This window comes from Staurois parvus, unplaced genomic scaffold (assembly GCF_062004578.1).
Source record: "Staurois parvus isolate SC_StPar_1 unplaced genomic scaffold, SC_StPar_1.0 ptg000025l, whole genome shotgun sequence".
In the NCBI taxonomy this organism is placed as follows: Eukaryota; Metazoa; Chordata; class Amphibia; order Anura; family Ranidae; genus Staurois; species Staurois parvus.
Window position 1 is genome coordinate 18,107,750 of NW_028317821.1, and position 24,315 is coordinate 18,132,064.

General features: G+C 41.5%; 1 protein-coding gene across 1 annotated transcript in view; it reads left to right on the top strand.

Moving 5' to 3' along the window:
* Positions 1-24,315, top strand: part of PPM1H (protein phosphatase, Mg2+/Mn2+ dependent 1H) — a 251,683-nt gene that overhangs the window by 129,473 nt on the left and 97,895 nt on the right. Inside the window, exons 2-3 of the mRNA XM_089652100.1 lie at positions 11,436-11,601; positions 16,973-17,317. Of these exons, the coding sequence (XP_089508226.1) occupies positions 11,436-11,601; positions 16,973-17,317 (511 nt within the window). The remainder of the gene's footprint in view (positions 1-11,435; positions 11,602-16,972; positions 17,318-24,315) is intronic.

Below are 24,315 nucleotides of genomic sequence, written 5' to 3' on the forward strand. Positions count from 1 at the left end.
AAAGGTACAGTGTTCTGCACTAATATTAAGTCTCTCTGAAGCCTAGAAACACCCTTTTTTAAGTTAAATTCACAGCGAATTTATTCGACTCGAATCGAATATTGTCCACGAATTCGCCGAATCAGTCGAATCGAATTTTTCATTTCTTCGCTCATCTCTAGTTAGCGGGTAGTATATGAAACAAAGCCACTTCCGGTGATCTACGGATATTAACTCCTGTTACCGAATATGTAAAATTAAACATGCGGATCCAGTACCTACTCACAACTGGACATTTCCACCAAACGTGGAACATAGTACCTTCTTGACCACAGCGTCGGAAACAGCTAGATGATACTGAGGGGTACATTTTGGCTAGATGAATAGGAACCAAATACCAGCGAAGTAGTGTTTTAGAATTGGATTCAATATGATCAATGTTAATCGAGATCTTTGATAAAGTATGAGCAGCATTCTGCCATGTATCTATATCTAATGAACCATTTAAATCCCCCTTCCATGTCATGTAGGATAATTTAGTGAGGGGATCAACAATGAAAGGATAAATAATGGATAAACGACCTCGCATCATCCCACCTGCCCCACAGGAGACCTCGAGGGAAGTAATCGCACAAGGTTCTGAGATTAATCTAAGTTTGCTAGCGATAAAAGAGCGAAGTTGGTGATAATGAAATATTTCTCCGGGAGGCATCTGATATTTTGTCAAAAAATGTTGAAGAGACCGAGGACGAAACCCATCTAAATAGTCTCCGATACGTAACAGTCCCTTATTAATTCACCACTGGAACACCGATGGAGATAGACCCGGGGCAACTCAGGATTACCAAACACTGGGGCTAGCGGGGTATGTGGAGAGGAGAAAGGTTTGCAAGCTCGCCATCTATCCCACACCGATAGCGAATAGGATAGAGTAGAACACAAAATAGGAGGACGCAATCCACTGGGAAGCCACATGAGAGTACCAATAGCATATGGATGGCACGAAAGAGCCTCAATCCCAACCCACTGGGGGACATATCCCCTGGCCGTAGTACACGATAACTGTGCTATTTGAGCCGGGTGAAAGTATGCCAAGAGATTAGGGAGTCCCAAACCGCCATGCCTCTTCAGGGAGAATAAGGTAGACTTGTTAATCCTAGAGCATTTTCCCCTCTATATAAATCTAGAGACTGCTGCTTGTAGTAATAACAGTTCCCGTTTGGGGACCATGATTGGCAGCATCCTGAAATAGTACAATAATTTTGGTAAAAAGGTCATTTTAATAGAATTAATTCTACCAAACCAGGAAAGTGGAAGATCCTGCCAGTCTAGTAAGTCGTTTTTAAGTTGTTTGAAAAGCGGGAGATATTTGGTCTTGTATAACGTCGATATAGAGTTCGTGAGGTGAATCCCTAGATAGGGGAGAGAACCAGGGGCCCACTGAAAATCAACATTTTTCCAGAGGTAACGAACCTCCGAATCTGGTAATGAGATATTTAAGGCAATCGTTTTAGACGAGTTAAGCGTAAGACCAGAGGCCTCAGAAAACCGAAGAAACAAGTGGAAGAAACCAGGCAGAGATGTTCGAGGGTTAGATACATACATGAGAACAGCAGCAGCAAATAAGGCGCATTTATGATCCCGTTGACCACAGTAGATGCCCGAGATGGTGGGATCAGCGCGAATAGCAATCGCAAGTGGTTCCATTGCCAAAGCAAAGAGCAATGGAGAAAGAGGACATCCCTGTCCAGTCCCTTGTTGTATCGAAAAAGGGGCTGATTTATATCCACGAATGGAAACTTGAGCCTCCGTTCCTGAAGAGTGAAAATGTTCCGAAGAGTCCCTAAATGTTGCCAACTGACCCCGGAGGAAAACAAAAAAAGAAGACAAAGAGAGAAAAATTGGAGAAAAAGGAAAGAGAAAGGAGAAGACAATTGGAACACAAAAGTCTGCATGTCAAGTAACCGTGGTACACGAAACAATACTATATAAATGAATCAGACTATGTACCAGGAAAAACAGAGCAATAGCCCTGTAGTTGAATGGATCTGCCCAGAGAAGCGATCTCGGGGAAGAGTCTTCCAGTCAGGAAGAGCGCAAAGACACTCTCCAGCACTGACAGTAACCCATCAGCAATAAATCAAAAGTTTAGTGCATAAAAATATAAGAACAAAACAATTGAACCTTCTCAAATGACATTCAGCAAACAGATGTAATGTAATCCCCAGGTCCCGCTCCCAATCCCCCCACAACAACAGAGCAGCAGCGGCCAACACTCACAGGAGCCACAGAAAGGCCAGCACCAATCAAAACATCACAGTAAAAAGTCCCCAAAAGGACACGGGAGTTCGAGATCTTCCCAGGTGGTTTCCGTGACCCCTTCTTCTTAGAGTTTGGCGTAGTCCACAATGGTGGGAGCAGCGGAGGTCGAGAAGCCGATCCCGTAGGTGAATGGGATGCTGGACTGTGAGAGATAACACCCAGCTGAAGCAACAATTCCTCGCCATCCTGGAATGTAGAAAACCCATAGGGCTTTCCATTAAGAGTGAACTGCAGGCGAAAAGGGTAGGCGCAACGATATCTGATGCCCTTCTGAACTAAGTGAGAGTAGTGGCTTGAGGGATTGCTGCTTCTGGATAGTGGCTGGAGAGACATCAGCAAAGATTTATATCTTGTGCCCGTAAGCTCCAGGTCCGGATTCTCCCTGCCATACCGCATAACCACTTCCTTGACCTGGAAAAAATGAGTCTTGACGATGATATCTCTAGGAGGCCCCCCCTTGCCGGGGGGGGGGATCAACGCGCTGTGAATACGAACTATCTCAAGATGAAGGTCATCAATGTCTCGCAAAGCAGACCGCATGAGGGTGTGTGCGCAGCTAGTGAGCTCCTTAACCGACTCAGGGAGTCCTCGAATGCGAAAATTGTATCGCCTGGCCCGATTCTCCAAATCATCAATTTTAGAATATGCTTCCTCCAGGCGATCTTGCAAGTCGGTAATCATGTTGGAATTTTGGGAGACACTATGGGCTGTCGCATCAACTTTAGCCTCTATACTGTCCAGCTTAAGGTCAGCCGCCAATTTTGAGGTAGCTCTATCCAGTTCGCGCTGCAGCATATCTGCGAACCGAGCTATCAAGGTCGCGTCACCCGAATATAGTAGTGGGTCAGGAGGAATTGTTGGCGAGGAGGCCGGGCTGTCATCTGCAGGCTCTGGACCGCTATGCTGGCTGGAGAAAATGGCAGTGATCTCGCTGCTCAATGGCGAGGAGGCAGGGGAGTCATGGCCTAAGGAACAGGCCGAAGCCTGGGACTCTGGTGGTACAGGGCTGGAAGGTGACCGGGGGGGCCGCAGGGAGTCACTCACCCTAGTTGGTGACGCTGTGGCAGTCCTCCTCAACCCAATGTGTGATGAGGTGCTCGTTTTCTCCCTCTGGGGGAGAGGTGCTGCTGTGAGAGAGGCAGAGGAGGTGCCAGGAGCCGCGGGCGCCATTATGTACCTTCCAGTCCCCGCAGGGAGCAGCATCTGGGAGCCTCCACGGTTCTTTCCCGCCGTTTTCCCTGACATATTTCGGGAGCCTGAGGTCCGGTCCAGGTCCGCAGTCAGCACTATGCCCTTATATGGGCTGTTATCGGCGCCGGAGGTGTGCGGAGCTATCGCCGGGACATCCGATCCCAGCGGCCACGCATGCGCACTCCCGCAAACATTTTTTTAAGCAACAAACATGTTATACTTACCTGCTCTGTGCAATGGTTTTGTACAGCGTAGCCCTGATCTTTTGGGGTCCCCCACCGGTGCTATTGGCTCCTCCTGCCTTGAGAGTACCCTCATAGCAGACTGCTTGCTATGTAGGCATTTGTGCAGACTGGATCCTGAAATGCATAGTGCAGCTTGGCCCCTCCCTTGCTCTCCTCACAGGCTGTGATTGACAGCAGCAGGAGATAATTGCTCCTGCTGCCGGATCTGAGTCCTGTGAGAAGAGAGAGCAGCACTTCTGCTCCTGGGCAGAGAGCTGGATTGAGATCGGGCTCAGGTAAGTATACAGGGGAGACTGAGGGAGGAGAATGGGCTTTCTTTAAACCGAATACTGTTTTCATTCTGTGTGTTTTTTTAGGACCCCATGCACACGGGCTAAAAGAAAAACACCCTTTTAGAGGTATTTTCTCATTATTTTAGAACAGCCTCAGTTCTGTTTTAGCCAACATGTCCATGCACATTGTGACATTTAGAATAATATTTTAGTGCAGCATTTAAAGTGATATAAAAGGCAATTTAAAAAAAAAACAAGCATGTTACACTTACCTGCTCTGTGCAGTGGTTTTGCTTAGATCAGCCCCGATCCTCTTCTTCTCGTATCCTCCGCAGGCGCTCCTGGTCCTTCCCTCCTGCCAAGTGCCCCCACAGCAAACAGCTTATTATGGGGGCACCCAAGCAGGCTCCCTCCTGAGCCGCTGCTCTGCCTGTCCATTCTAACACAGCCATAACTCGGCCCCACCCCCCCCTGTCCTCATTGGCTCACTGGCTGTGATTAACAGCAGTGGGAGCCAGTGGCTCTCACTGCTGTCTCAGCCAATGAGCAGGGAGAGTCCCCGGAGATCCGAGGCTCTCGTGCACATCGCTGGGTGGCAGTGGGACTCGGGAAAGTATTGGGGGGATGCTGCACACAGAGGTTTTTTTTTTAGATATGTGCATAGAATGCATGAAGGTAAAAAACCTTGAGCCTTTACAAGCACTTTAAGGTCATAAAGAAAAATGCCCCACACCTGCATTTGTAGAGGAGCTTGCTGGCATAATTTTTGCACATGTGTGTATACACACGCATATGCATGTAAATTCATTCCAGTGGCTAGAAGAAATAAATGTTTTCACCAGTAAAATGAGTTTACACACATTCATTTCTAAACTAACATTACATGAGTAATTATGCTGCAAAATAAACCTTTTTTAAGCTGGATTTTTCTGCTAGCTCCTGGCAGACGATCCAGCATAGATAGGAGTATTTTAATAGTGCATATGTGTGAATCCATAATGTTGCTCTTTGATGTTTTCATATGTCCATGTGGTTGTGTGTAACTTATTATGTGTTGCATAGGCACAATAAATATATATATATACAGTATATATATGATTCTATGTTTAATCATTTAAAATTGTCTAATAGGGTATTCGGCCAATCATTCCACACGTGCTGTGCCAGCCTTTTGTTGTTTCACAATGTTTTCCTATTTTCCTTTTTATATCTTAGTACCTTTTGCTGCACCCTACAGTGCTGAACCGCTTAGATTTCGCCACATTCTTATCATCAAAGAACTTCAAGCATTTTAAAAAAAGAAGAAAAATATGCAAGGCAAATAAGAAAATTAAAAGAAGACTTTAATATCATTGGATATAACCAATGAACAATTACCTTGCGAAAAAAAAAGCATTTTTTTTTTTAGCCATGATCTCTGATTACCTAAAAAAATGTGTCTTTATTACCTATCATGCTGAAAGGACAGTTCATGCAGAGGTTAAGCAAAGAAAGCACCCCTGCCCTATGGGACGCAGCTTTTTATTCCTGGCTAACATATTTAGTTACAGTGGCGAAAATAATAATTTGATCCCCTGCAGATTTTGAAAGTTTGCCCACTTACAAGGAAATTAAGGGTCTATAATTTTTTTTATCATAGGTGTATTTTAAATTATAGAAACAGAATATCAACCAAAAATCCAGAAGACAACACGAGATACACGTTATAAATTTAGTTGCAGTTCAGTGAGTAAAATACGTTTTTGATCCCCTGCCAACCAACAACAATTCTGGCTCCCACAATCTGGCTATGTGCTCATGTGGTACACAGATTAGTCCTGTCAATTTAAGAAGGTGGTCCTAACGACGACTCATTATGTGTATAAATGACACCTGTCCTCAATCTCTTTCTTGGCCATCACCATGGGCCAAAAAGCTACAAGATCGTAGACCTGCACAAGGCTGGAATGGGCTACAAGACCATCAGCAAGAAGCTTGGTGAGAAGGAGACAACTGTTGGAACGATTATTTGCAAATGTGAGAAATACAAAATAAAAATCAATCACCCGCAGTCTGGAGCTCCATGCAAGATATTGCCTCATGGGATAAGGATAATCATGAGAAAAGTGAAGGATCAGCCCAAAACTACACAGGAGGGGCGATTGATCTCAGAGCAATTGGGACCACAGTCACCAAATAAACCACTGGTAACACAATACACCGCCATGGATTAAAATCCTGCAGCACCTGCAAAGTCCCCCTCCTCAAGAAGGCACACGCACAAGCCCCTCTGTGAATTGCCTGCACCTAACACATTTCCCCCTGATGAAGCCACGTGACTGGTGGCGTAACACGTAGGGGAGGGACTCGGACGTCACGATGCTCGATTCCATATTGACACCAGCTGGCAATTTTTGGTTTTTCACCATAAGAAAAGATCTGGAGGGCACATTTTGTGAACAAAGCGGTTTTATATACAGAGTATATGTGAGTGCATTACTTTTATTAATAAAATGGTTTTTAAAGGATAATGCACTATGATTTGATTCATTCCTCTATATTAACCACCATGGAAGGGAAGATTATCATTTGAGTGGAGAAGGACCCCAAACACCAGGATATCATCTTATCCATACTCTGGCCCATTTAAAGGGACACAAGCGTTATATGACCTTACTTAATGGTTTGGTCGTATACTTGAAGTGAGAGCTTAACCAGTGGAGAAGCACGTCTATGCAAGTTTTTTTCACAAAATATTTTATTTCAGAAGCACGGGTTATTATATTTTAAAGTGACCTATGCAAGTTTGAAGAAATCTCACATATGGACTTTTTTTTGATAATTATATGGACACTGTTATTGGAAATTGACAAATTTATTATTTTTGTTTATCTTTTCAAATTTCATATAATTGTTTATTGTGTTATGCAATATAAGTATAATTTCCAGTGAAGCGCGGCACATTGTGGTATATATTACAGCAGTTTTGTCCTTTTGGGAAATTGTTAATTATAAAAAAAAAGAATTGGTAAGCTGCAGTATAATAAATGTTGTCTTTTGGGTCTAATGCCACTTTAAATAAATCATAAATGTTTTTGATTAAAAGAAAATGTATATTTAAATCGCTCAAGCCTGAGTACCAAAAGCTTTATTATATCAATCATTTGCTGCTTATCCAGAATGCTGGTATTATTCTTTGTTGTTGCTATTTTTTTTTTTTATTAGTGGTTGCGAACCTTTAAACAAAATTCATTATTTATTTAATGTGCTTGCTTAATATCTATACAAAAGGTACCTCTGCACTTTGGATGTTGTGAATTCATAAGCAAATGACCTGGCAACTGAAAGAGCTTTTAAACCAATATGCCCTGATTCATCAAGCTGCAGTAGCACTTGACGCATGCTAACGTGACCTCCCAGTCAGTAATGTGCATGCCTTAAGTGCTATTGCAGCTACATGAATTGAGTCCAAGCATTTTTTTTGTTTATTGTATATAAGTACTGGAATAATGACTGCACACAGAAGCACTGCTTAAATCTACAGCACCAACTGGAAAATCTGAGCAGCAATTGTTCATATACCATACAAAAGGAGCCTTGAGGCTGATTTTCAATAAATTAAGTTATAGTGTCTTTAAGAAAATAAAAAAATCCCATAAAGCCAAGAGATTCTGTAAGATCAGATAACAAAATGGGAAGTGATGGAAGAGAAATGCTACTTTATTGTGTATGAAATGTAACAACTGGTAAACAAAGTGCAGTACACTCTCAGCACTTTCTGCTCTTATGTCCAAAGGCGGTCATAGATAGTAGGAGGCATTCATACAGTATGTTCATATACAGACAGCATGTAAAGCACTCGGGGAAGGGTTACAACATCATTCAGGTTTTTGTTGCTGTGTTCCTTTTGGTGAGATTTCTTTTCCATTTCTGATCTTCTACAGCTTCTTTTCAGCCACTTCTGGCAGCTTCTGTGTGCCAACATCCTGTCTAAAAGCATGTACTACTCTTAAGCCTAGTACACACTATCATAAAATCATGCAAAAAATTTTGAATCTGATCATTAGTACCCAGCATTCATTTAAAAGTATTCGAAATGCGATGGGACAAGCACAAAAATGTTTCTCTAACGATGCTAGATTGTACGATTTTGGTTTTAAAACACTTTACAACTGCGCTATAGCCAAATGACGTCTACTGCACGGTTGTCCAGTTCTGGGAGGGTGTCATATGGCTTCCTTCCAGAATGTGCCCCCAGCGGTGCGCACCCAGCACTGTCTGTGATCGTGTGTCCTACGGACACAGGTGATCACATGACAAGGTAAAAGTATCCTTCTACCACGTGATCAGCTGTTGACACCGCTGATCACAAAGTAAATACAGTTGCCGGTTATCATCAGCACTTTTCCTTACGCTGTCATAGAATTAGGAAAGTACTGCCGATAACCGACAAGTGTCACAGAAGACATCTACACTGATATTCAGGGCACTGATTATCATTGCCCCCTCAAAAGTGCCCAGCAATGGTGCCCATCAGTGCCACCCATTAGTGCTGTCAGTGCCGCGCGCCTACCTGCACTGTCATTGGTTCCCTACACAGCAATTCATGGCCGGGACCTGGGGATTGGTGGATGTAAACAACACAGATCTCGCTCTTGTCAGTGGGGATGTTCCGGTTTTTATCTCCCTGAAAATCATGGAATAAAAACCAGCGCCTCCCCTAGTAAAACACCACACAGTACACACATAACACTCTCTGGCACACAGTTAACTCTTGATCGTCCCAGAAGTTGACCCCTTCCTGCCCAGTGTCATTAGTACAGTGATAGTGCTTATTATTAGCACTGATCACTGTATTAGTGTCACTGGAGATGTCAGTGGCAGTTAATGTCAGAATACCCGCCGTACTATCACAGACAGACTGACCATTTGGAAACTCGGGCACTGCCCGGGGTCAGTAGGGGGCCCCATGAAATGCCCCTGGTACCTTTTTCTTAGGCTTTTTTGAGTTTGGGCAAGGACACAGGGGCCCCATGATCCCCTATTGCCTGGGGGCCCCATGAGTTGTCAGTCTGCCCCTGATCACAGTCCTGCTATAACTTGTTGATCACCGCCATTACTAGTATAAAAAACATCCAGGAACTTTACCATTGTTTGTGTATGCTAGAATTTTCACGCAAACCAATTAATATACACTTATTGGGATTTGTTTTGACCAAAGACATGTAGCAGAATACATTTGGGCCTACATTTATGAACAAATTTTATTTTCTTAATTTTTTTTTTTACAGGATATGTTTTATAGCAAAAATTTTATTTTTAATTTCTGTCTTTTTTCGTTTATAGTGCCAAAAATAAAAAAACTCAGCAGTGATAAATACCACCAAAAGAAAGCCCTATTTGTGTGGAAAAAAATGATATAGATTTAATTTGTGTACAGTGTTGCATGACCGCGCAATTGTCAGTTAAATTACCGCTGCACCGTATAGCACAAGGTGGCCTAGTCAGGAAGGGAGGTAAGTCTTTTGGAGGGCTAGTGGTTAAAGTGATACTAAAGGTGGATTCCAGGTATGATCATTTTACATATATATCGGTCCAGCCTGGACCAAAGTAATTATGTGCCAGACCTGTGGGATCTCTGTGGAATCTGGAAATGACTGCTACTACTCTGATCGCCAGTAGCTTCCAGGTCCTGTACTGAGCAGCTGCCCTTCTGTATAGTGAACACAGTAAGTTGTTCGGCATGGGCGCCATTTAGAGAACACTTTATAATTTCTCAGTTAATGTAAAGTGTTCTCTGATTGGAAAAGGTGGAGATCGTGATGTCAGCAACTTACCTCTCCACCTCATCCACCCAATAGAGAACAATTTGCATTCACTGAGAAAAAATGCAAAGTATTCCCTGAGTGACACCTGTGCAGACCATGTTACCTCCTGTTATGCAGCAGTGCAGCCTCAGCACAGTACCTGGAAGTTAGTGGAGATCACTATAGTAGTGGTGCTTGCTATAGTGATTTGATTTCCAGCTTCTAGAGGGATTCCATAGCTATGGTATATACATACTTACCTTGGTCCAAGCTGGATGTAAAAATTTGCTATACCTGGTATTCATTAATACCACTTTAATCATGCAGTGAGGCTGGCCATAAACATCCTGATCCTGCTGTTACACAACAGCCCCACGCAATGCTCATGTAGGAGCAAAGCCATTAAGGGTACCCCTAGGAGGTAACAATGAACTCATAATATTTCCTTTACCACACGCCTCCTCCCCTGACTTCTCTACCAAGATCAGTGGCACATGTCAGCCCATCCCTGCATGCCAGGGTGCTAGGTGTAATCCTGGACTCTGAACTCTCTTTTTTTATCCCCACATCCAATCACTGTCCAAATCTTGCCACCTCAACCTCTGCAACATCTCCAAAATGTGCCCCTTCCTAACCAATGACACCACAAAGCTTCTAATTCACTCCCTGGTCATCTCTCGCCTTAACTACTGCAACTTCCTCATTGGATTACCTTTACATAGGCTGTCCCCCCTCCATCATGAATGCTGCTGTCATCCACCTTACCAACTCTTCAGTTTCTGCTACCCCTCCCTGCCAGTCCCTCCATTGGCTTCCTCTCACCCAACAAATAAAATTCAAAATACAACATACAAAGCCATCCAGAACTCTGGCCCCAGCTACATCAGTAATCCTGGTCTCAAAATATCATCAAAATCGTTCTCTTCATTCCTCCCAAAACCTGCTCTATAGCTCCCTTGTCACCTCCTCCCATGCTCACCTCCAGGACTTCTCCTGAGCCTCTCCCATCCTCTGGAACTCCTTACCCTTGTTTTCCTGACTATCTCCTGCTCTGTCCACTCTTAGGTGATCCATTAAACATTCTGCTAAGAGAAGCCTACCCTGCCTCCACCCACCAATTGTACTTTTTTCCATCAGCTCATCCCCCACAGTTATTACTTTTTGTATCACTTGACCCTCCCTTTTAGATTGTAAGCTCTAATGAACAGGGTCCTCTTATTCCTCCTGTATTGAATTGTATTGTAACTGCACTGTCTGCCCTCATGTTGTAAAGTGCTCTGCAAACCGTTGGCACAATATAAATCCTGTATAATAATAAATAATAATAATGAGTATTTCTGATGTTTGAAGCACTTATTATTGCACAGAGATTTTCCAGCTTGTTGAAAGGAGGGAAATACAGTGTTCATGCACACAATACCACTTCTGCTGAATTTCTAGCTAAATTGCCACAAGTCTTGTTGTTGGAGAGGTCTCCCTATTTGTCCTTCTCAGTAAGACTCTTGCTCTATGATTAGCATAACAAAATTTGTGATTTAATACATTTTTAACTTTTTTCTCATACCTATAAAAACAGTGACACAATCATAACAGTAAAATGAATGCTGTTGACATAACGGTTATGTATCTTTTATTTTCAGGGTAATAAATGCAGGGAAGAGCACACACAATGAAGATCAAGCAAGCTGTGAAGTGATGTTTCTGAAGAAGAAAGCTGGAATCCAGTCCACCCCAAACAAGTCTTCGTCAAACAAGCGACGATCATCACTACCTAACGGGGAAGGCTTACAGCTAAGAGAAAACCCAGTAAGTGCCTTTTTTGTTCTTATTACAAGTGTTAAAGTATGCATCCACTAAATCAGTTATTTTAAGTGACACTTGCAGATAGTCCTATGCCATGGAGGTATGAGTGATCAGTTAACTCCAGCAGTTTTAATCAGGACTTCTATGAATTAATTTTACCCTGAGGTGCTCAGATCATTATATATCCAAGGACCATTTCATATGTCCATACATTTTTTTCCATCCCATGTGAGACACATGCTTAGATGCTTGTAACAAGCCATCACATCAAAAACACAAGACTCCAGACATTTGCTTCAGCTGCTCTATACAACAGGGGCCTACTCTAGTAGTGGGGGGGACCCCTTTTGAGGGAATATACCTGTTATGGTCTAGTTTGACATGTTAAAGTTACTGCCAACATGGGACAGAGGACCAGATCAGTCAGTTCAAACTGGGATTTAAGGTGGAGTCCCGAAAGGCAAGCACGTCCCCAATCAGTTTAGTGGTATTTCTGTTAAGGTGTGTCACACTTGTACCTAAGGTGGGAACTGACCAGGATCTGCAAGTTCCTTATGAAAGGGAAGTTCTGACACTCTCAGGCAATGTCTAGGACTCTAGAGTGTTTTCAGTCAACATAGAAGAGTGACTCAAATAACAGCTCTAGTGGAAAGGTCTTTGCAGGTGTAGGACCTCCAAATGATCCAAGGACTGGCAGAGCAGTCTGATCCTCCAGGTGCAGGGTAATACGCACTGCATCACTAAGTCAATTGAGTCAATAGCCAAAGACTGCGCTGCATCAAAAACTACATCTTCAGAGACAGACTGTTGAACTCTCAATGTGTATCAGAGATAGTAACGGGCCCCAGCTTCATTTCAAGGCTCTGGAGCATCAGGCACAGACTGGAGGGCATAGAATTAGAGTGTGCTTAGAGCCTCTGAGGGAAGAATGCACCAGTAGCTGAGCACAAATAGATAAGAAGTCCTGAGTGAACATGGAGGTCACTGTGGACATGGATTAGGTCTCAACCTCACCCAACAGAGTTGAAGACTCCGATGGTGGCAACCCTATAACAGGGTCCCAGTTTCTGGCTTTCAAGTGTCTGAGGATACTGGGTAAGTGCCCGCAGAAACATTACAGTTGTATAGGCTATCATGGCAGCTAGACTGTCCTCTGTGTGTTTTAGTGAAGACATGTTGCATCTGCATAGTGGTAATGCAACTAGGCCCAATGTGAGGCAACATCTCGGGTATTCACGAACCAGGGCAGATAGTGCTGATGAGGGCTTCAGGCAGCAGGTGGTGACCAAGTGACTTTAGGCAAGCAGTGGAAACAGACCAGAGATCCACGTGGTGCTCCGAAAGCAGGAGAGACAATGGGACTGTGCTTCCTTGAGGCTGAATGGCAGGGAAAGGATTTGCGGGGCTTTACCCAGTGGATGTCGTCAATGCACAGCCCGTCAGCCTTAATGATTACCCCACAGTAAAACCAGCAATGATGGTTCAAACACTGAGGTAGCTCCCAGTGTTTTAGCCCAACAGACTTCACTCATAGATACTTTAGAGTTAGGTTCTGGACCTAGAAAGCACTCTGCAGCTAATTAACATAGTAGGCTATGGTCTGGAAAGCCCAGTGCCCAAAGGTCACATTGCAGACTAGCCTGCACGTTAAGTCCAGCAGTCTCCAAAGCTTGTGCTAAGGAAAAGCTAATCGAAATAGCTGCTTTATAGAGACCATCTCAAGTATCAATGTTGCAAGGAATGCCACAAAGCAAGGAAGACCAACAAAAAATTGAATTTTATGATGAAAAAACCTCCAGCCTCTTAGGACACTATCCAAAAGCAAAGGCATGCTGCGTAAAGGAGGAGTTTCGAGGGTTGGTTTATAAATTTTTTTCTATGTTTGCCAGTATCCAAACCTGTAGTTGGCTGTATGATCAGATTGTTTACTTACTAATTCCTGTGTCCCTCCATGGATCAGAAAGAAAAGTGTGTTGAGGCACCTGCGTTTATTTCTTGATACCATTAAAATTTCTATTACCTGATTACAGTTAGTCTTTATACTCCCTTTTAATACCCATATTTTTCACAAATGTTTAAGTATTATGCAGCTAGAAATTTACAGAACTTTGTTCTTTTTTAACATTATAACAAGTGAAATATACATTGAACAGGTATACTGAAATGGCCTTTTTTTCTATGGTACAAAACTGGGACTTCTATTTTGGATTTTATTTCCAGGTGACCTCAGTCCTCTTCCATAAAACCTTTGCAACATATTTTATTTTGAATGTTACTGAAAATATCTGTTTCCTGTAGTCCAAGTATTTAAGTCATTCTTTGGAATGAATATCATATGTTTCATTACTGTACATTACTCTCAACGGCTTTAATTTCAGATGTTTCAGATGTGATAATGTTAGATTATCTTGCCTTGTCCTGCTCCAAAGCCTAAATCATAATGATATAGCTCAGTGTGTCAGTGTCAAGAAAATGATTGGTTCCAGTAAGCGGTTTCATCTCTACACTTACGGTGCCTGCCTTTCAAAAACAAATTAACTGATAAAGAACATAGATGAAATGGCATTTTTTTTTAGCTGTTGAAGCATGCAGCAATATGACAAACCCATAACACAGGAAATTGAGATAGGATCATTTTGTTCATAGTGATTAGCTAAAATGTTAGAACTGAGCACCCTTTTATTATGTTTTCTGATTTTATAATAGAATATTTCTGGGTTACTCAGTTCTAAGAATTATGGATGAACATTATACAGATAAACCATTGTGCTTTAAACGCAAAAAAAGAAGTACATAAATACATTTTGTTGCCACCTGTTGATCTTCCACCACCATACTTTTAGTATTCTTTGCCTGTACTGCAGGCATACGCTCCATTTGGGGTAGAGTCTTTACAGGTAAATTCCAGATAGATATAAAAGACACAAATTAATGAAACTCTGTTTTAATTAATAATTTAAGGTGGGTGTACTCTAAGTACCACGTCCCTAATACATAATTTAAGACTATATTCTCCCAATAGGATTTTCAAGGCACTATTCACTAGAACTTATTATAAAAACTTTTTAACATTGACGTAAAGTCGTATGGATTTAAATACTTAAGATACTTGTTTTTGTACAACAATAAAAATCTTAAAAAGTTCTTATAATAAGTTGTGGTAATAGTGCCTTGAAAGTCCTATTGGGGGAATTAATTATTTTTAGCTCTGTTTTAATTAATACATTATTAATTACATTTTGTTAAAGACAAACAGTTTAAGTACTTTAATTTGACCTGGCATTAGCGTCTTGCAGTCAATGTGCAACAGAGCTTAGACTAGAAGAGGGAGAAGCAGCACATGGAGCCAATCAGCTGTTCTGTAGTGTTCATGTGCTAGCAAGGGACGTGTTAATAGGAGGAAAAAGCAAAGTAATAGACACGCTTATGAGTCTGCTGCTTTTTCTTTCTCTGTCCAGTAGCAAAGAGGTTGGACTCAAAACATAAGCTTTGCAGAACTGGTTCTGACATGGAAGAGAAAGTTGTACAATGGATAGTACATTAATTACAGTAAAGAATATGGCACTAAAAGTGGTTCAAGATAAAAAGACAGCCTGCAATTATGCCATTACCACACTGTTGTGGTACTAGAAGTAACATATTATGTAGAGGCTTTCTTGATCATTGTACCCCTCCTCTGTTTTCGTACGTGCAATTGTAGGTGGTAAGTGCTTTCCGTAGGCAATAAATGTGAGAATTAGGCTGGCTTTTATAACTTAAAGTGAAACTTCACCTCTCTGCCCCCCCCCCCGCCACATTTGGCATGTAATTTGTTTGGGGGGAGCTGCTACGCAGTTTTGACAGGTATCTGCTCCCACTTCTGCTCGGATCACCTAGGTGATCCAAATGGAAGTTTTTTTCCCCCCACAGTCTTCTGGAACATGACACAGGTCCCAGAAGACTGTGGGGACCATTCACAATGTGCAGCTCATCTGGTACATTGGGCAGCAGGATGTGAAGCTGCAAGCAGCACAGCCAGCTGCCCACAGTTAAGATGCTGACACTGTAATCCCGAAGGCTAGTGAAGAACTAGCCCAGGTGAGTGCAAGAACTACCCAGGAGTCAGAGAACCACAGGCACCACATCCCCATAGAAACGATATCATATATAGAAAAAGAGGAATGGGAATTTTCTAGGATGCCAAAAACACTTGCACTTAAAATTAGTAATTTTACTGTAAGACATTAAAACATTTCCAGATAGGAAACAAATAAAACCACCATAACATATCCAAGCGGTTACAATCACATTCAGCTCTACATCTTTTGCCAGACTTCTGGCTTCTTCAGGAGACTTATGAATACTGCAACATGTCACTACAAAGAGAAAACCGCATTTGTCAATAAGTAATAATATAAAATGTATATACATATAAAGGGACAATCAGCACATATATTTGTACATGTTCTATGTAAAATTTACAACAAATAATTCAGAAGTCACTTGGAGGGTATATCTTACGCAGGGCTAGGTGAACATGCCAGATATTGTTAAGCAAAAACTAACAAGAAGGCAAAGGTAGATCAAATCAGATCCCACACCCACTGGCTCCTGGTTCAAATTGGGCATTAGATGGCCACAGGAGCGGAAAAACCCCCTTAATATGTGGAATAACCTAAAATAATCGCATATAAACCACACATTAATAGAGATACTCAAAAACATGTATTGTATGAAAGTAGGACCAAGCTTAATATCAGATACCTATCCCAGTGCTTAATCCCAATGAAAACTATAAATGACCATAGAAAATACGTTGGAATCCATACGCCCAATCAGTACACATAAGGAGCAACATTTTCAATCCAAACAGATAAAGGCACTCGGAAGGGAAAAGAAATTCCCTGCACTCCCATATGGAAAGTGAAAGAAAAGAGATGCAACAAGGTGAAAACCAGGGTCACCCACCATACCGTAACAAACCAATCTCAATTGCCAACTAAATTAGCCGAAGTCTCACCAATGTATAGTGTAGTGCCAAACTGACAAGCTACCATTCACCTGAGCAGGAAAGTCGCAGCAAGTACACTGCCGCATGTGGGGATTAAAAACCCCTGCCGTCCCACCAGTGCGTGACGCTAAATGCGGGATGTGAATGCAAATGCGGCACTCTCACGCATGCGCGATCCCATTGGAGCAGAAGTGACATCACGCGCAAGTACAACGTACATCAGTGCCATCTTGGAAATTCCCCCAACCACAGAAACTAGGTGAGGATGGCGCTGGATCCCTGGACAGATAAGTGTCCTGTTATTAAAAGTCAGCAGCTACAGGAGTAGAGTCAAGAACTTCTTTAATGCCTATCTACTCATTTATTGCGCTTGTTTCTTTTCAGGAAGCGGATGGAATAACCTTTCAATATTGGGCCCTGTTTGATGGACATGCAGGTGCTGGAGCAGCTGTTGTAGCATCAAAGCTTCTGCATCACCACATCACAGATCAGCTACAGGACATTGTAGAAATCCTAAAGAACTCAGCAGTTTTACCTCCTACATGTCTAGGAGAGGATCCAGAAACCACGTCCAGTAATAGCAGGACTCTGACCAGAGCTGCCTCATTACGCGGGGCCGCCGGTGCACCAGGCTCACCAAGCACACCTCCAACACGCTTCTTCACAGAGAAAAAGGTTCAACATGAGAGTCTGATCGTCGGAGCACTTGAAAATGCCTTTAAGGAAATGGTAAGAACATTTAAAACTGAGTATATAGGTTTCTGTTCATAGATCTCCATATCCATAATACAGATAACTATAAAAAGTAAAGCGATATCATTTTGCTGGATAATTGAAAAAGTTTCAAATGCAAGCTTTGAAAACTCATTGAGGTTTAGACTATAAAGTTACTTGTAAAGTTCACTGACCTACATCAATCAGAGACTATCATTCACTGTTCTAACAGCTCATTACTGATAAAAACTGAAGCCTGGTTGCTAAACATTAGGAGGCTTTTAAGACGTCTCTTCTATATTTTGTTATTGACTTCATTGTTTAACCACTTGCCCTCCAGAGGATTTACCCCCCCCCCCTTCCTGGCCATTTTTTGCGATACGGTGCTTCGTCACTTTAACTGACAATTGTGCAGTCATGCAACACTGCACCCAAATGAAATTTATGTCCTTTTATTCCAACAAATGGAGCTCTCTTTCGGTGGTATTTGATCACCTCTGCGTTTTTTTATTTTTTGCACTATAAACAAAAAATATCTCCAATTTTGAGAAAAAAAACAATATTTTTGAATATTTACTATTAAACAAAATCAGATTGCGTTATAAATTTAGGCCAACGTACTCTGCTACATGTCTTTGCTAAAAAAAAATCCCAATATGTGTAAATTAATTGGTTTATGTGAAAGTTATAGCATCTACAAATGGTGGTATATATACTGGAATTTTTTATTTATTTTCTTTTTTAATACTAGTAATGGTGGCGATCAGCGACTTATTGCAGGACTGTGGCCGGCATTCTAACACTGGGGGTGGAGCTGACTAACTGTCGCTGACATCCTCAGTGACACTAATACAGTGATCAGTGCTAATAAAAAGCACTGACACTGTACTAATGACACTGGGCAGGAAGGGGGTAACATCTAGGGTGATCAAAGGGTTAACTGTGTGCTGTTTTACAGTGTGCTGTGTGTGTGCTTTACTGCGTCTGCACATTACTTTGTATTGCTGCTATGCAGAGCAATACAAAGCAATGTGCAGGAGCTGACAGGGGAGAGATCTGTAATGTTTACATACAGGTCTCTCTCCCGTCAGTGATACTCGGCGATCACCAGGTGCCAGCGGAGAATCATTGGCCGGGACCCGGTAATCGACAGCTGAGGCCGCCAATGGCAGCGCAGGCAGGGCGCGCGCCCCCTACCCAGAAATGCAAAATCTCGTATATACTTGATTTTGCACAGCCCTGCTGCCCTGTAGCAGTATTTCTGCTATAGGGTGGTGGGAAAGTGGTTAAAATTATGCTGATATAACTATTTGAGACAGCACAGTGTTATTTTTTTTGTAAAGCTGAGCTTATATTTTAAGCAAACTGAGTGCATGATGTCAGACATACTGACAAATATATTTTGAGTTGTTTTTTTTGTTTTGTTTTTTTAATTGTTCAGTTTGTGTTTGACTATGGCATTGAACTTAATTTTGTGCTTTGGCAAATAGTTATTTATCACCACCCAGCTTACTTTAATGGAGTTCTGGAGACATTGTGGATCTGCATCCTAATCACTAGGGTTGAGCGACTGTGTATGGGTTTGGTTCATGGGGCATTTCTCATACACATGGTACAGTGCAAAAATTGCAAACATAAGCCCTAATATCATTGAAGTCTTGGGGGGTAGGGGGAGGGAATCAAATCCAGCTCTATTTAAGGCTTAACGTAAGAAATTGTCAAACAAATAGCATTGGGAGATGGACATTGCCATGGGGGGGCATCTTCCAATGGAAACAATGTCTTAAAAATACCATACAGCAAGGAGAGGGCCCTCATTTTAATATGACTTTGAGGGCAACATGGAAAGAACACCATTGCTTCGAATTTTATGCTTGGGAGATATCTTTAGTTTGTATGTGCTGGTTTGTGGGGTTACGCGACAGTAGGATTTTCATGGACAGTGTTGGCAACACCCTATTCTGGCATCCATTTTTTTGCATGTGCAGTTAATTTTTTTTTCATATATTTACATTCTGGCTTGGCTTAAATACAGCAGCAGCGCCCAATTTGATTCATTTCCATCTAAAAAAGGTTTTACATGCAAAACCTGATTTTGTTATGCAAAGAATAGGCCTGAATTGACCAGTAGAAGTAGCTGCCATAACAGATCTAACCAAAAAAAATATTTTATGCTGAACTGCATGTAAGTAAATTAACCAATGACACAATGGTTTAATAGTCTAGCTTGTAGAGTTATTTTTTCGCTGTATCACATGGCATTGTCCATGCATTTTAAAACCACAACCCTACATTTTGCAAACCTCCTCCCATCCCTGTATTCCCAATTATCACAAAAAAATTCAAACTATAGTCTTCAGGAATGTGTTTGGTAGAAATTGACTTGCATCAAGACAGTACAGAAGCACTTCAATATGTAACTAATCGAGTTGTGCAGTGTGGGCCTTTTTTTCACATATCTGCTGCCAACAGCACCATTGCAGTCTGCAGCATCTGCCTGCAGTGTATCAGCCATGGTAAAAGGCAGTAGCAGCCATTTGGGTACCACATATAAATACACAACACTGCACCAAAGAGCTCAGTGTAAGCAGGACCACAATGAGACAAGCTGGCAGCAAAAAGCACACATCTCCTTCCCAAGGGTTCATAGTACACACTTCTCTTTCATAATGCTGCTAAATCCACCCTTTTCCTCCTATTTAAGTGTGCATGGCAGCTAATGCACACTTTATTTAACCTCCTCTTCGAGGGCACAGAAAACACAATTTTTACTCATGCGTCCTTTTCCTCCCATTCCTGCCCAAAAGAGTACAAAGTAGCCACATTTTTTTTCTGTGCTGCTCATGCCCACTTTTCCTTCTCCTCAAGGGCACACAACAGCCATCTTTTTTCTGTGCTGCTTATTGCCCTCTCCCTCCTCCTCTAGAGCACTTAGTGAAAGGGTTAAATGCAAATTTTTCTTGCACTCCTTTTTTTTTTCATGTCAAACATTTAACAAAAAAAAAAAAAAAAAAAAGCTTGTACAGTCTGTCGATGTCAATGTATGCTCTCTCATCGCCCCAAGTGTTATTTTTCTGTTTTTTTGGTGCCTCAGTGCACAAACGCTGCTAAGTGTGCAAGTTCTTACTTTAACCATCCAGCTGTCCTTGTTTTCTCCTTTTGTATGCCTCCTTTGCCATTTTTTTGGAACTAAATATGACAGATCTGAAGTAGTCTGTTATAAATGGACATAAGTCTGTATACATCCAGCCACCCATAGATCTAACATGGGTCCAGAAAACTCCAAATTTTATGTACAACAAAAAATTGAACAGACAAGGATGTCACAAAAGTGCCATCCTTTCTGTTCTGCTGCTATTCAGCGGAGGATCTGTTTACCAATCCCCTACTGATCAGACTATTAGTTGTAGTTCAGTATATGCAATCTTATATTGTTGTGATAAGTGAAACAAATGAATCTGGGCTTTTGACAATGTATAGCATTACATGAGATTTATTAGACTTTTTACTAGGTTTAAAACGTGTATTTTAGAGGAAGCTTATACTGAAAGAAATAAGACGTTGCCATTGCTGAGTTCATCTCAGAAAGTACTAAAGCCAGTGGATCAGCATGGCAACCATTATTTAGTGTTTTCCTAAGAAAAAAAAAATCAGGATTGAAGGTACTTATTTAAGTAAAGGTGTCCCTTATGTGTGTAGGGTGACTTCATCATTTCTAGTGTAGAGTGCATTTTTAAAGATGGCCAGCAGGTGGCAATGCTGTTTCAAGGATCACAAATGATCATACATTATATTTGGTTTACACTGTACTATGCAAGCTGTGATTTTGGAACCTGCATGTTGGAGGGTTTTTTTTCTGTTCAAAACTAATAACAGTGGTACAGGTTTAATGAGTCATAACCCTAAACTCATCTATTACTGTTTTGCTAATTTGTAGTTTCCTTAAGTTATTTTAAAAAATATATATATTTATATTCTGTATAATGTTGTGGTGTGACAATTGTTCTGAAAGTGTGTGCCTATAAGAACTTAGCTAGGCATGTTGCAACACTAAATATAAAAGAAAAGGAAAAATTTTTATATATATATATATATATATATATATATATATATATATATATATATATATATATACACACACGCACTATATTTTCAAAAGTATTGGGACGTCTTCCTTTGCACGCACATGAACTTTAATGTCATCCCAGCCTTAGTGAATAGGGTTCAATATTGAGTTGGCCCACCCTTTGCATGTATAACAGCTTCAATTCTTCTGGGAAGGCTGTCCACAAGGTTTAGGAGTGTGTCTATGGGAATGTTTGACCATTCTTCTAGAAGCACATTTGTGAGGTCAGGCACTGATGTCAGACGAGAAGGCCTGGCTCGTAGCCTTCGCTCTAATTCATCCCAAAGGTGTTATGTCAGGTTGAGGTCAGGACTCTGTGCAGGCCATTCAAGTTCCTCCACCCCAAACTCACTCATCCATGTCTTTATGGACTTTGCTTTGTGCACTGGTGTGCAGTCATGTTGGAACAGGAAGGGGCCATCTCCAAACTGTTCCCACAAAGTTGGGAGCATGAAATTGTCCAAAATGTCTTGGTATGCTGACACCTTAAGAGTTCCCTTCACTGGAACTAAGGAGCCAAGCCCAACCCCTGAAAATCGATCCCACACCATAATCCCCCCTCCACCAAACTTTACTTTTGGTACAATGCAGTCAGGCAAGAACTGTACTCCTGGCAACTACCAAACCCAGACACGCCCATCGGATTGGCAGACAGGGATGTGTGATTGGTTACTCCAGAGAACACGTCTCCACTGCTCTATAGTCCAGTTACACCACTGCATCCAACACTTTGCCTTGCTTTCCATGAAGCTCTCTACGCACTGTTGTTGTGCTAATCTGAAGGCCACACGAAGTTTGGAGGTCTTTAACTGTTGATTCTGCAGACACTTGGCAACTTCTGCACACTGTGCTCTTCATGCATGCGCTGACCCTGCTCTGTCATTTTACGTGGCCTACCACTTCATGGCTGAGTTGCTGTTGTTCCCAGTTGCTTCCACTTTGTTATAATACCACTAACAGTTGACTGTGGAATATTTAGCAGCAAGGAAATTTCATGATCCTAATTAAAAGGTATGCGCTAATAACAAACTTATACAAAAGTGTATATCATCATCCAAAAAACATTAGTGTTTTAAATAAATAATTATAGTGTGCAAACATAAATTAGTGTCCAAAAAAAATATATATATATATATATATATATATATATCTTCAGTGACTTGAACCAATTGTGAAAAATCCACCACCAAAGGAGATTAAGTGAACTCACCAGAGCTAATGGCTGGTCAGATTATAAACCAGCAACAGCGCTTGTGCTCTGGGAGCAATGAACCCGATGTCCAAATAGATATGGTGATGTTTCAGACACTTCCGGATAATAATAATCACAGACAAACAACTTTGCAGTCCAAGCTCTTATGATGAACTTCTCCACTCTTTCTCATACCTCCATGAGAGCATGCAGTACACTCAGGGACAAAAAAGAGAACATAATGGTGCAATACGTTTTTTTCATTTATCTCTTTAATAAAAAAGGTATAAGGAAACTCACAAACAAGGTGTCCAACAGACACCAGCTTCAATCGCAAAAAAGGGTTGAGATACAGTTAACGCTCACCGCGGATCTCTCCCATACAGCACAGAACAGCAAGGCTCTCTAACGTCCACATCGAGTAGGCTACGCCCAACCGGTTTCATCACACCGACGTCATCAAGGGGCGGTACATCAAGGGTCATCTGTACCGCCCCTTGATGATGTCGGTGTGACGAAACTGGTTGGGCGTAGCCTATTTGATGTGGATGTTAGAGAGCCTTGCTGGTCTGTGCTGTATGGGAGAGATCCGCGGTGAGCGTTAACTGTATCTCAACCCTTTTTTGCGATTGAAGCTGGTGTCTGTTGGACACCTTGTTTGTGAGTTTCCTTATACCTTTTTTATTAAAGAGATAAATGAAAAAAACGTATTGCACCATTATGTTCTCTTTTTTGTCCCTGAGTGTACTGCATGCTCTCATGGAGGTATGAGAAAGAGTGGAGAAGTTCATCATAAGAGCTTGGGCTGCAAAGTTGTTTGTCTGTGATTATTATTATCTGGAAGTATCTGAAACATCACCATATCTATTTGGACATCGGGTTCATTGCTCCCAGAGCACAAGCGCTGTTGCTGGTTTATAATCTGACCAGCCATTAGCTCTGGTGAGTTCATTTAATCTCCTTTGGTGGTGGATTTTTCACAATTGGTTCAGGTCACTGAAGATATATATATATATTTTGGACACTAATTTATGTTTGGACACTATAATTATTTATTTAAAACACTAATGTTTTTTGGATGATGATATACACTTTTGTATAAGTATGTTATTAGCGCATACCTTTTAATTAGGATTATTGTTGCCAAAATTTATTTTGGGTGGGATATGCTGCTGACATTTTGGTGTTTTTTGTAAGTGGCGCTTTTTTCTTTTTTAATTTGGTAAAGGAAATTTCATGGATGGACTTATTGCACAGGTGGCAATCTATGACTACTATGCTTGAATTCACTGAGCTCCTGAGAGTGACCCATTCTTTCAGAAATGTTTGTAGAAGCAGTCTGCATGCCTAGGTGCTTGATTTAATACACCTGTGACCATGGAGGTGATTGGAACACTTGAATCCAATGATTTGGAGGGGTGTCCCAATACTTTTGGCAATATAGTGGGTATCTATATTACACACACAGAATATATAAATCAAAAAAGGAAATTGGAAAGTGAACCTGAAGCTAAACCATGAAACTGGAGCACAAAGTGAAATGGTAAAGAAAGAAATCACTTTTACTTAGTTACCATTGTCACCACGTAATCAGCAGCTTTTGTGCCTTTTAAAAGCTGTAAAAGCTCAAAGGACAATGTTGTTAAATATTCCAATGGCCACCTCCACACTGAATTTAGTATTTCATTTTACCAT